The sequence below is a fragment of the Vicugna pacos genome, chromosome 16 (genome assembly GCF_048564905.1).
Source record: "Vicugna pacos chromosome 16, VicPac4, whole genome shotgun sequence".
In the NCBI taxonomy this organism is placed as follows: domain Eukaryota; kingdom Metazoa; phylum Chordata; class Mammalia; order Artiodactyla; family Camelidae; genus Vicugna; species Vicugna pacos.
Genome location: NC_133002.1, coordinates 34,591,797 through 34,604,910, shown reverse-complemented (window position 1 = coordinate 34,604,910; position 13,114 = coordinate 34,591,797). Strand labels below are relative to the sequence as shown.

The 13,114-nt window shown below is 50.1% G+C and overlaps 1 protein-coding gene, 1 long non-coding RNA gene and 1 other non-coding gene across 3 annotated transcripts in view; 2 read left to right on the top strand and 1 right to left on the bottom strand.

Moving 5' to 3' along the window:
* Window positions 1-3,077, top strand: part of LOC140686104 (uncharacterized) — a 44,824-nt gene extending 41,747 nt beyond the window's left edge. The window contains exon 3 of the long non-coding RNA XR_012059607.1: window positions 2,726-3,077. This is a non-coding gene — a long non-coding RNA (uncharacterized lncRNA). The remainder of the gene's footprint in view (window positions 1-2,725) is intronic.
* PLXDC1 (plexin domain containing 1) overlaps window positions 1-13,114 on the bottom strand; it is a 59,355-nt gene that overhangs the window by 4,548 nt on the left and 41,693 nt on the right. Inside the window, exons 9-12 of the mRNA XM_072938817.1 lie at window positions 11,439-11,520; window positions 7,934-7,994; window positions 6,633-6,768; window positions 1,889-1,924 (exon numbers count right to left, since the gene is read on the bottom strand). Of these exons, the coding sequence (XP_072794918.1) occupies window positions 1,889-1,924; window positions 6,633-6,768; window positions 7,934-7,994; window positions 11,439-11,520 (315 nt within the window). The remainder of the gene's footprint in view (window positions 1-1,888; window positions 1,925-6,632; window positions 6,769-7,933; window positions 7,995-11,438; window positions 11,521-13,114) is intronic.
* On the top strand, window positions 2,313-2,384 carry TRNAT-AGU (transfer RNA threonine (anticodon AGU)). Its single transcript has one exon. It is a non-coding gene; the product is annotated as a tRNA-Thr (tRNA).

The window sequence follows — 13,114 nt, the reverse complement described above, 5'->3', positions numbered from 1 at the left end:
GTTACCCAAATGTCTAATGAGGATCATAAAATTTCTCTCCAATAATTTTAAGGGATTTTAAGGAATTCACAAAGGGCATGTGATAGTTAAAAGTTTGGGATCTAAAGTCTGGCTGCCTGGGTTCAAATCCAGGCTCTGTTACTTACTAGCTGTGTGACCTTGTGTGGAGGCAAATTATTTAACCTCTCTGTGTCTCAGTTATCATTTCTGTAGAACAAGGATAATAACAACATTGTTATTAATATACAATAGGGTTATTTTGAGGGTTAAAATGAGATGATTCATGTCAGCCTCTGAGGGTCATGGCTGGTACCTCAGACAACTTCAATAAGTGTTAGCTACTATGATAGCAAAATGACCACATTTTTACCTGTCACTGTCCACTATCAGATTGTGACCTCCTGGAGGGCCAGGACAGTGTCTTATTCATCTCTGTGTCCTCAACTCTTAGGGAAAAAAAGGCAGATCCATCAGAGGCACTCAATTAAACAAATGAACTTGGTCCTCTGAAGGCTAATAAACCAGCAGACACGCTCTGAGAACATTCCAAGCATTTGAAATACATCTGAAGGAGAAGACTGGGTATTTTCCATAGTCTAGCTGGAAGCTCATCCCGTCCGATCCCTTCCTTGTATGGCTGAAGTAATGGAAATGCAGAGAAGAGAAGTGATTTGTCCAAGACAAAGTCAGTGCCAGCCACTAAGAAGCCTTGTTCCTTGAATTGCCTGGGGTGGCTTTTTGCTTCTTCTCTCTACTTTAAAAGGATGTGGAGATACTGCCGTAGAGAAGACAGATGTGCGTGTAAGCAACAGAAATACTGAATCCTTTTTACATCACGGGTGGGTGGGATGGGAGTCAACTGTGGGTGGGGATTTTTAATAAGATGTTGCATGCCTCCCAAATCACTGTGTTCCCCATCTCCTTTTCTCTGCAAGCAGAAAAAGCCTAGGAGAGAAACCATCCTGGGGCGCTCCTGGGCATGGTTGGTGCCTCTATCTGCCAACAGTTGGGAGAGTTGAGATGACATGCCCCAAGCTGGCCTCTCCTGACCTGCAATCAGCTCGCAGCCTTCAGTGACCCTAGTGATCTGATGGCTGGGACTCAGCCTGAGGAGCACATGGTGTGGAGTAAGGGGAACGTGGCCCAGCTTCCCCGGCTTCCCCTCAGCCCAACAGACACACGTGCACACTCACGCCCGCTCCCACAGAGGAGTGAGGTGGGAGACCCAATCAAACTGCGCTGTATTAAAAGCCTCTCCTCTCCCAGAGTTGAAAAGCTTTTCCATCTCCCCCTTGCGATGGTTGCACAGGCTCCAGGCAAAGGGCAGGGGAGGTAGGGCCGCCCACGTCACCACAGAAGAGATAACCCCTCAAGCAGTCCTGGGGGAAGGGGGCCCCACCTTCTGGCGCCCTGTGAAAATTGTGGTGGACAACTTTTGTGTACTTTCTGCCAACTCAGGTTGGGAATCAAAGGCAAGTTGAGTGAGAGAAGCTGCTTTCCACCACTTACTGACGGGGAGGCCCCGGGGACAGAGGCCATGGGCACAGGCCCACACTGCCACGCCTGCCCCAGCTCAGTGCCCCCTCCTCCTCTCGCTCCTTTCAGGGTGGTGGATATTCCAGAGCAAAGAGGCCAGGTGACCTGCAGGAGGTTCCCGGTTGAGACGAGAAACGTCTAGGTGTAGATTTTTCCCCTTGTCTAGGGGGTCTATGCCCAGAAGCCCCGTGCCTTCCCCTCAGCAGGAAGTCTGGGAAGCTCTGGCCGCTATTATCTCTCCCTCCCCGACTCGGAATAAAAGCAAAGAGGCTGAGGGACCACTGCAGCATCTTCCAGGGTGGGTCCAAGGGGCGGTGGTCTGAGGAGGAGGGGCGGGCAGTTGTATACTCACCGTCTCCTCCTGCGTAGGGATTCAGCTTGGTGTCATCTTCAAAGAGAAAGGACAGAAGGCACAAGATTAGTGGAATCATGATGGCCTTGGTCACTTTAGGTTTGGATGAAGCTTTAGGGATGTTCAGTCCAACCCTTCATTTTGAAGGTTAGGAAACTGAAGCACAGAGAGGGGAGGGGACTTAGTCAAAGTCACACAGCAGTGTAAAGGGAGAAGGTCACGGACAAGCCAACCTTCCCTAGTGTTCATTCATTCAACAAATATGTACTGAGTGTTTACTATGAGTTGAGCACTGGGAGTAGATGCTGGGGACTCAAGGAGTTAACTGGTCGTGGCGGGGACAGAGGGGTAATTATAATCCAGCATAATGAAGCTCCAACAGGTGTCACCCAGATAAAGGGAGTCAAGAAGAAGGGGTAAGGGTGGAGGATATAGCTCAGTGGTAGAGCGCCTGCCTAGTAAGCAGAGGTCCTGGGTTCAATCCCCAGTACCTCCATTAAAAAGAAAAAAGTATACAGTGGTGTATATCAATTATATCCCAATAAAAGTGGAAGAAAACAATGATTTAAAAAAAGGAGAAGTGAGATGTGGGACTGGGAACCCTGACAGAGGAAGGAGCTAGACAAAGGCCCAGAGTTAAAGGCAGACAAGAGTTCCATGTCAGGAGAGTGCTCTCCAGGATGACTGGAGGTGACTGCTTCAAGCAGCAAAACTTTAAACAAATGGAACCTTCCACAGTTTCTGTCTAGCAGCATGCACTTCATTCCCCTTCTCCTCCGGGACCTCTGCTGATCTCGTCGTTTTCAAGGCTTTTTCTGGCTTCTCTTTTGTTCACAGATGTTCAAGGCCCTTCGCAGCTTGTCCCAATCTTCTTTTCTCCTATCACTCGCCATGACTCAGCACTGTGACAAGCCACTGAAGGCTCTGCAGACCTTGGAGACCTCACAGACCTCTGAGCCGCTGCATATACTGTTCCTCCTGCAGGGGATGCCCTTCCTTTCCCTCACTGTTCCTTTTTCAGAAGTCCCACCTCTGAAATGCCCTCTGCAGGGATGAGGTTAGGAAGACACAGGTGAAACAGGGTCTGATCCTGTCTTTTATTAAAATTTTTGATATTTTGTTCATCATGGGGTTTTTGGCATTAATTTTCATTTTTGTAAATATTGCATTAAAATATTATTTATCTTGATTATTGCCTTTTCTTTTTTGGTGCCTCCTTAAATTTTACCTGCATTGAGTGCCTCACTTGCCTCACCCTAGTCCTGGCCCTGGTTCTGTCGCTTCTGGGAGGGCAGATGGGTGGGTCCTCCACTGAGTCCCATTGCGTTTGGTATCTGTTTCTGCAACATCTTGGGTCTCATTGTTCCCATAGACTGTGAGCCTCTCAACACCTAACCTCTTCACATCCCAGTGCCTGGACATGGCACCCTGCTCTGTTATACATTGCCAGTAAATCTTCAAATATCAGAAAATCACATTAAATAATGGAGAAGAATAAGCCATAAGAAAATGTAAAAATGGTTCCCCATAGAGGAAGGAGGGAATAGGATGGAGGGGAGAAAACTAGAAACTAAACTTCTTTTAATATTCCTGCTTTTGTAGATTTGACTTTTGAACCATGTTAATTATCATTTAACTGTTACATAATTATAAAAAAGTTAAATTTAAAAAGCACCCCTAAAAATTCAAAGTGAAACAAAACAAATAGACTTGTAGGCATATAACAGAAAGACCTGTTTTCTTCAGGAATTTCAATACACAAGGTATTTATATATGCCTCTGAGTCTGTTTCATTACTACAACTTCAAAATGATGAACTGGTTCATCAAAACTGACTAAAGTAACCCTAAACATCATTAGACAAATTAACTTTATTGGAATCAAATTGTTCTGAATCTAGACCATTGGAAATCCATTGTAGCCCAGTCTCCATCTACCCTTGGCAGACAAAAGGACACCTACAGCCAGTCCCTCCCACAAAGCGACTGAAGGTGACCACGCTGTGCCCACAGCAGCTTTCCTCCCACTCACTGATGGCTGGTTCCCAGCTGCCATCTTGTTAGGAGTCCACAGAATACAAACCATTCCCTAATGAATGGGGCTGTGGTAGAGTCCCATGGCAACTCACAGGGTGAAGAAATGTGAGCGATGTCTATTGAATGAGTCGTCATTCTCTATAGTGAGGGGTCACTTCTTGCTGCTACCGATGTGTTCTGTTCAGCTGCTCATCAGATGAGCCCTTATATTGCTCAGTTATTCCAGGTCAGTGCCTGTCTGTCCTTATGATAAAATGCACAGGCTGCGTGGCAGCTGCTTGCCGCTCCAAGGTCATTCGGGTTCACTTAAGTGGGTAGCATTTAATTGCAAGTGAACAGCTCTGAAACTCCAGCCCCCATACCTCCTGCCCCACTGGCCCTCTCTGCTAGGGGTCCACACACCCTCCAGCAGCCGCTCCCACTAACTTCTCAGCTCTCCAACCCTGCCCTGCAGGTCCCTCTGGCTGTATCCCCTTCATCCACAACATCTTCCTGTACCGCGAGATAAACTCTGCCTCCAGCAAGTCTCCCTGTGTGAGCTATAATCATACAGGCAGGGGGTGACTCAAACCTGTCCTGCTAGACACCTCAAGAGATGGGGGTTGGGGAAGGTTCTTATCAAAACTTTTTTTCTTACGCAGGTAATCTGACCATCTTTGCCACTTCCTCCAGGACTGGACGGGCATGGAGCCATAATTGTCCTCACTCTAATTAATGTGTTCTGATGGGGACTATTACACAGCAAACAGAAGTGACACATTTCTGGGCTGACAGGAGACACACACATGATAAAACTGATGAACAGAATATGCTGCCTCTGTGTAGGGATGGCCCACCAAGACAGTAACGGGGAGAAAACGAATAATTCCAAGTCAGGTTTTGAATCTGGCCCCCATATGCCATGCTTTCTACACCCACCACAGCCACCCTTCTGGTCTATATCCCTGTGGCTCACCCAGACATAAACCCCAAAGGAAAGGCTGGGTTCTGACTTAGGGGAGAGGTGTCTGCAGCCCCCAGCCCAGCCCTGGGCTCAGAATGTGCCCTGGGTAGGGGGGCATATAGCTCAGTGGTAGAGCACATGCTTAGCATGCATGAGGTCCAGGGTTCAATCCCCAGTATCCCCACCAAAAAAACACAAAAACAACAACAACCAAGAAAGAAGAATGTGCCCTTAGTAGCACTTAGGGTTAACTCAGGGGCCACTGCCAGGGGTTTCTTCCTTTTAAGTGGAGTTTCCTTTAACCGGAAGGTCAGCTCTGGTCCCCACTATTAACTCCCTGAGGGTAAGGCCTCCTCCTGCTCTTTTTCATGTAATTTATTTAGTCCCCCACAGCACTGGCACAGACTCTGCTGTCAACCAGCGCCTTAAGCAGCTCCTTGTGATTCCTGGACAACTCCAGAGTGATGGGAGCTGTCTGAATCTGCCTCATTTGTTCACCCTTCACTATTTTTTCCATCTGCTGAATCCACAAAGACCCTTTTCTATTTCTTTCAGCACTGAGAAAGGCAGTGAGGTCAAGGGGCAAGACTGCTGCTTTTGGAGCCAGAGGAAACCTCACTCCACCTCTTTCTGGCTGTGTGACCCTGGGCAAGCCATTAACCTCTCTGAGCCTTAGCATCTCCTCCATAAAGTGTGGATCCAGCAGGGTCAACAGATAGGATCTTTAGGAGGACCAGTGAGTATGTTTGCTCTTTCTTTGAACTGTTCACTTCCCTCCAGCCAGATTCAGGGTTCCTGCTCTGGGTCTCCAGTTCTCCAGGCTGCTTTTAGAAAGGCTGGGGGCACCATGGAAAGAACATTCCACCACTGAGTAACCTATTTTGCCCCTTATGAGGCCATTTCCTTTTCTCCAAAATGGGATTGTGGCTGAATAATGTTTTAAAATATTAACTTTCTTCTTCTCTCCTTTCCTCTTTTTAATTTGCCCCTTTCAAGCAGGTAAGTAGCCCAGGGGAGCTGGTAAAAGCCCACAGGTCTTTCAGTCTCAGACTTAGGGCAAGGGGGCCAAAACCTAGATGCCATCCATGTATTGAAGAAGGATGAGAGAGGAATTTCTCAGAGATAGACAAAGAATCCAAGGGGCCTGTACAGGCTTCCCACAGGGTGGCTGGACCTCCGGCAGCTTTGAGAAGACCCCAGGCCTGGGGATGGCAGAGAAGGCAGGGGACAGCCAGGCCTGAAGAAGCAGAGATGGATCAGCAGCAACCCAAGGTGGTCAGAGCTGTCCCACCCCACCCTCTGCCCGCTCGACGTCACTGGAGCAGGGAGCCAAGCCCCCGGACATCGGGGTGGAACTCCCCACCATGCCAGCCTGGTGGGGGATGGAAGCCTGAAGGGAAGTGACAGAAAATGAGGCAATTTCTTTCACTCTCACATCTGAGTGTAGCTACAGGGATGGTAACACCTCACGGGTTCTCTGAGAATTGCTGTCAAGATGAACTGAGATGCTATGTAAATTGCCTGGCACTGTGCTGAGACATCAGTTTTTCTCTTTGCCACAGTAAGTTCTGTCCCCAAGCCCTGATGAGGGCATGGAGTCCATTCAGTCTAAACCCGGCTCTGCCTCTCATCAGCAAGTGACCTCTCCTCTTGGCGCCTCAGGTGTGAAAGGATGGAGCAGTCCTATTCCCTGAGGTCAGGGACAGGGATGCTCCAAGGTGGTGGCTCTTCTCATGGCTTCTCCCCCTCTCCCCCTCCCCCTTACCTTCTGTGGTGAGGCTGTCAATGAAGAGGGAGGAGGAGGTGGTGGTGAGGTCTCCGTCAAAGGGGCTGGAGGAGCTGTCTGGGGAGGACGAGAACGAGTCCTCGTCCTGGAAGTCTGCACATGTCTTGCCCTCTGCCTGCAAGAGAGACCCAGCGCTGCCCTGGACGGAGGCCTCGCCGGCAGCCACACCACACACAGGAGGACGGTGGGGGCACTTTCATCCCTCAGCAGCCAGAAGATTTAAGATTCTGGTGTGTGATCCAAGGGTGGTAATCTAACCAAAGTGGGCCCTGAATGCATTTAAGCTTCCCACTTCATCCTGAAAGTGTCTTATCTTCCAGGGCAATTTATCTATCAGCTGCTTGGAATCCTTCCCAAAGGAAGCAGCTGAGATGCCAATCTTAAATATTTAAAGCAAATTTGTACATTCGCTAACAGCCAACGTAGAAGCGGGCTCCTGGACAAGTTTTTTGGTTTTGTTTTTTTGAAACAGACAGTTTACCCAGACTTACTGATAAAAACAGGAGGTGGTGAACACACAGCAGTAATTCCGGGGGTTCACATTTAAATGTTGGGCCCAGCACTTTCATTACCTCCCCAGCTGTGAGATGCTGGCCAACTCACTAAATCTCTCCGAGCCTCAGATTCCTGTTCTGATCAGCTGAGGCACCGACCCCCAGCTCCTGGGCCCATGTTAGGATTAAATCAGAGCAAGTGCAGAGCAGCATGCCATGTGCTTGCACTGCAAGAAGGGATGGAGAGAGGAAGAGAGGGGAAAAGGACAGATGGATGACTGGGTCTGTCTGTGTCAGTATAAGGTGTGAGAATATGATGCTCTCCACCCAAAGTATTGAGCATTCTGGAAAATTCCAGAAGTGAGAAGGAACCTGTATGGGATTCTAAGTGGAGGATGTGGGAAACCACCCTCCTCGCTCCCAGAATGACAGCCTTCCTCAATGCTGGCGGGTTGGAGCTAGGTCAGTTGCTTTTTGAACATCACCAGGTGTACAGCCTCCCAGGAGATCCTGCTATGGCCAAGGCCACATCCGAGGTCCCCTCTGCAAGGACCAAAAGAGTCCCTGGGGAGCAAGACCAAGTCACCAAGAGAAGTACTTGTCCCAGGGACCCACCAAGCCCTCGAAAACCTCCCACGTTGGCCAACTCGGAGCAGATGGTGGGACCAGCCCCAGGCAGAGGGGAGAATTTCACCAAGAGCCAAAGACGCCTTGAGAAAAGCTACCAAGTGAGGGGCTACCAGCAGCCTGGCCCTTCCCCACTCCTGGCGCACTGAACCCTCTCACCTCCTGGGCACAGCCGTAGGCCAGCCACTCCTGGCGGTAGCGGTCAAAGCCACTGGAGCATCTGCAAGGGGAACCAAAAGGCCAGAGGTGTGATGGGATTGACAGAGAAGCCGTCCCCTCCATTTCCCCCCTTGCAGTAACAGTTCTCTGGTGATAGCAAAGAAGGGGCGAACCTCCCGAAGACCACTAGGCAGGTGCTCCGGCACCAAGGGGCTGTGGGATCAGGAGTCAGACCCTCCTGCCCCGCCTCTACTCCTTCCCCCAAAGGAGGGGAAGCGATTTGTGGCATTCTTCCGAAGCCAGCTCCCCAGGACCAAGGCCACATCTGCCCAGGTGTGTGTGTGTGTAGGGAGCTGACGGACTGCCTGACCTCTAATGACCTTTAAGACACTCCCTGACTATGGGCAGCCTGAAATTGCTGAAAATCCAGGGAATTCACACCATGTTTTCATCTAGGGAAAGTCTTGCTCATTTGCCGAGCCCCGCTTCTTGGTGGAGGAGCCTAAACTTGGCACAAGGAGAAGCAATGTGGAAGGTGGGCACCAGCTGATCTGGCCAGCACCTGCTGTGTGACCATTAAAGGGCAGTGAGGGTCTTGCCATAAACTGGAGGAGATTAAACACTGGCTGACAAGGGTCCCCCGAGAGGATACTGCAAGGTCAGCTGGGCTGGAAGACGTCAAGTGCTTCCCTAGGGAAGAGGTGCAGGTGTAAGGATGAACCAGAGAATGTTCTCCACGGCATCATGCTCAACGCTCTGTTCTTCACTCTGTTGCCAGGAGATGCTATCAAGCCCTACTCAAGTGCAGGGACGTCTGCATGGGAAGATAGTTTCACGAGCCACCAGTGCTGAAAAGGGAGCCGTGGCTGGTTAACTCTGCACCAGCAACTGCCCGCTCATCTTCCCAAGATCTGGTGAGGCTGAGGCTTCGAGGCACTGTCAGTCTTTCCTTCTGAAGATGTCCCTGAGCTGCTCCTCCTGCAGTGGGGACAACTGAACGGAACTGAGCTCTTCCTCTCAGGTCCTCTGTGCCCACTGCTTCAAGGGATGGAGGGTTAGGGGCACTGTTGGGGGCTGGGAACTAAAATTTCTTTTAGGCCAAACAGAACTGGTTCTTTTAAGGATTGAGCCTTCAATGTGGTCTAAGAGCATTACATTCCAAGCCCCAGGCCAACCAACCCAGATGCGAAGGAGAAGGGCATGAGAAATGGCCATTGTCTGAGCACCTCTGGACGCCACGTGTGGCCCCAGTCACATGCTGCTCCTGAACTATCTCATGGGACTCCCAAAGACACTGCAAAGCAAAGGGATAGGACCCTCATTTTCTGAGCCAAATCCTGGAGTCAAGGTCACTTGTAGTCTCCGGAGTGGGCCACTGGGGGGCAACGTGGGATGAGAGGAAGACTCCTGCATGATAAATGAAGTAATCTAAATCAGCTCCGGCCCCATCACGGGGAAGCCGAGGACACACGCGGTGGTTGCCAGCAGCTGCTGGTGGGAGAGACCACGGTGGCCGGCCCACTGCAGCAGCCCTGACCTCTAGCTTTTTAGGAGGCTGGAGTCTGCTCTCGGTTGGAGCTGAGGAGATCTGTCCGGAAGGGGCCTGTGTTGGGTGAGCCCAGGCCCCCAGACATCCGGGGACAGGATACTCAGCACTGAGTCAGCCTTGCACACTCCCCAGTGGAGCTTCTCTGTTCCGGACCTGACATAACCCAGCAAAGGCAGTGTCCACACCCAAGGCCCTGCCCTCCCCATGACCAACCCTCATTAAACTGTCAGGGTTTTCTGGGTTTGGGTGTATGCATTAAGTGGGGGTGTATCAAGCCAGGGTTCTGCTTTCATCTGACCCACTTTGCAGTTCTCATGGCTCAGCTGTTGTTGGATGCTGAGTCACGTGGTGGCAGCCAGCCCAGCATTCCAGGGCTCATCTGAGGTCTTCTGGATTATCTCCCCACCCTCAGACAGTGGCTCTCAAACTTGAAAGTGCCCAAGATGGATCACACCACAAAGCTCCACGCCAGGAACAACCAAGCTGGGGTCTACCCCGTGTACTCTCTGAGGCTCAGCACCTTTTATGTGAAGGGCCCTAAACACTTTGCAAAAATACCATTTGGCATTTGAGGAGTTAAAATAACAGGCAAGGGTCAGGGAAGGGGGGTGGAGAAGGTAGAGTTCAGTGGTAGAGCTTCTACTTAGCATGCGTGAGGTCCTGGGTTCAATCCCCAGGACCTCCATTAAAAATAAATAAATAAACCTAATTACCTCTCCCCAAAGTAAAAAACAAATTAAAAATAAAATAACAGGCACGTTTCAAAAAATAAAAAACAAAAAACAAAAAACAGGCATGTTCCTCATCCCCATCTCCTCGAATCACATAACCCCAGCCCATTTTACAGAGAAAGCAAACTGAGGCCCCAAGGAAGCCTGATGAGGGGCCCTTTCTCCTCCTGGCCCACAGCTCTGTCTTGTCTACTGGGCAGGCCTCCTGTAAAGTCAATAGTTTCTATTCCTGCGTCAGAATATTGGAAAGGTGCAAAAGGAACACTGACAGCTGCAGGATAGCTGCATAGAACTCGAGCCTCTGTAATTTGCAAGTATCAAGATTATCTTAAAGGCTCTTGGAGTTTATAAGTCTTTCCACTGTCATGGGACCCCTAGTCCCCAAAGAAATTCTCTTTTTTTCTTTCTGCCATTTATTTATCTTGGACAGGAGAACAGGGCTCCGATTCTGAATCTAATCTATGAGGACATGATTTCAGAACAGGGAGTGGAAGAGGAGCTGAATTTAAGAAATTTAGCCCTGAATCTGAATCTCATCCAGAATTTTCCCTGCTTCCAAAACCAAGCAAACACAGCTTTGTAGTTTGCCCCAACTTTCCACAGACGCCTGCAGTTTCCACAACCTTGGGTTTTTAGGAAACCCTGCTGCAGCCTGACTGAGAAAGATCTTGAGGTGGTGTTCTGGGGTAGTGGGGCTCTGGCCCAGTGGCAGTGGGTCTTTGGATCATCCCCTGTCTCTGAGCCGGCAGATCTCATGCTTGTTTGTGGATGAGACACCATGTTAAAATGCAGGCTCGTGGGTTTCTCTCCCAGAGATCCTGATGCAGGGGGCTGGGCCCCAGGAATCTGCATGTTTAATGTGAGCCCGAGCTGATGCTGGGATGCTCCCAACTGTGGACCACTCTTTGGGAAGGCCGGCCCAAGGATGAGCCAACCCTTCCAGGTGTGAGGAGGGAGCTGCTGTAGCTGGAATTTCCAAATTATCTTCCAGAAGTCTAGTGTCACCACAGGGTGAAACAAAGTCACCTCGATCAGTCACAAGCCTCAGGGAGAAACTCACTTCTGTGATATTCTTGTCCTGAGCATCAGAGTAGCCCTAGCCAGAGATACCTTCATGTAGACAGTGAGGCCCGAGACAGGGAGCGAGGCCGTGCCACCTCTGCCCCACCCCTCGGCCCCTCGCACAGTCTGCCTGCGGGACCCAGAGGGCAGCCTGGGTACAAACCTCTGGAGGACGTGGCACCAGCTGCAGTTGAAGGTCAGGTCTGAGGACATGCAGGCGTCACAGCTCCGATGCTGCAGGCAGGCTGCAAGAGAGAAGAAGGCAGCGGCCCCTCAGTGTCAGCCCCTCCACAGGCCTCCAGAAAGGTGCTACTTTCCTGAACGCTGGGCCCTTACAGAACTCGGGAGGCCCCGACCAGCAGGGACGGGACCCTAGTGGTCATCAGTGCCACCCTCATTTGAGTCTGGCCCTGATTTCTCCAACTCTCCCTCTCCACCCTCCCTTTCTACCCCGTCCTTCCTTTCCTCCCTTCCTTTTGTCACCAGGAGGTCAGGCCCTGAGCTGGTGCTGGGGATTCAGCAGGAACACCTGGTACCTGCCTTCTTGGGCCTCACAGTCATATGGGGAGACAGACACTAAACAGATAATCAAACAAAAATAAGTACATCATTAGCATGGTGATGAGGCATCTGAAGGAAAATTACAGGGCGCCGTAAGCACATTCAAAAGGATCTCACCTAGTCTGGGAAGTTATACTCCTGGGCCATTGCCTAACTGCAGCGTTGGAAAAGATCTTTTTTTTTTTTAAGGTGAATGCAAGTTTATTTAGAGAGATACACACTCCATAGACAGAGTGCAGTCTGTTTTACTAGAAGGGAAAATGGCTTACGAGATACACACTCCATAGGCAGAATGTGGGCCATCTCGGAAAGGTGAGAGGGAGAGAGACTGAGACGTGTCGGCTGTTTAGTTTAAAGCAAAAGTAGATACACACTCCATAGGCAGAGTGTGGACTATTGGAAAGGATCTTTTAAAATTGAGATACATTTGACATATAACATCATGTGAATTTAAGATATACCACATGTTGATTCTGATACATTTATGGTGCTGTGTGTATGATTGCCACATCATCGCTAGTTAATGCCTCCATCACTTCACATCATTATCACTTCTTCCAGGGTTGGGAACAATTAAGACTGAGTTTCACAGCAAGTTGAACATTTGTATACAGTTGCATTGTCTCCAATCACTGAAAAGGACTTTTTAAGATGTCCTGATTTGACCTCCACTGAGTGCTGGCCAGGAGTGCTCAGTCCCCCTCCTGAGGACAGTCCATGTGGCAGGACTGCCTGCTCCTGGCCTCTCCAGCTCCTCTCGCCTCCTCCCAGGGAAGTCTGGGTGCTGAGTCTTCGAGGGTAAACCAGGTGTATGTGATTCTATTCCTTTCTTCTCTCTCTCCTCTTGGAAGTGAGCTCTTCCCAGGGGGTGTGCTGACCTCTCTGCTCATCCAGGCTTAAATCCCCCCTGGGAAGTGACCTGACCTCTTGGTGCCTCAGTACCTCACTTGTAAAAGAGGGATCAGGATGCTCTGCGGTGGACCTGCTGTGATGAGATACCTAGAGAGGGTTTATAACAGAGCCGGCCACACGGTGAGCCTACTGGATGCTACCTGTTATCAACTATTGTCCATTCGTTCCCCTCAATATACCTAGCAGGTGTTCATTCACTCATTCATTCTTCCAACAAACATTTTTTGAGCGTCTCCCCTGATGCTGGAGATGCAGCGTGAACAGGGAAAGACAGAAGCACTGCCCGCATGGGGCCCACACGCGAGTGGAGGAGACGGCCAACAAGTACACAGACAAATTAATCTACACGAGGGTTCCCAGTGGTGA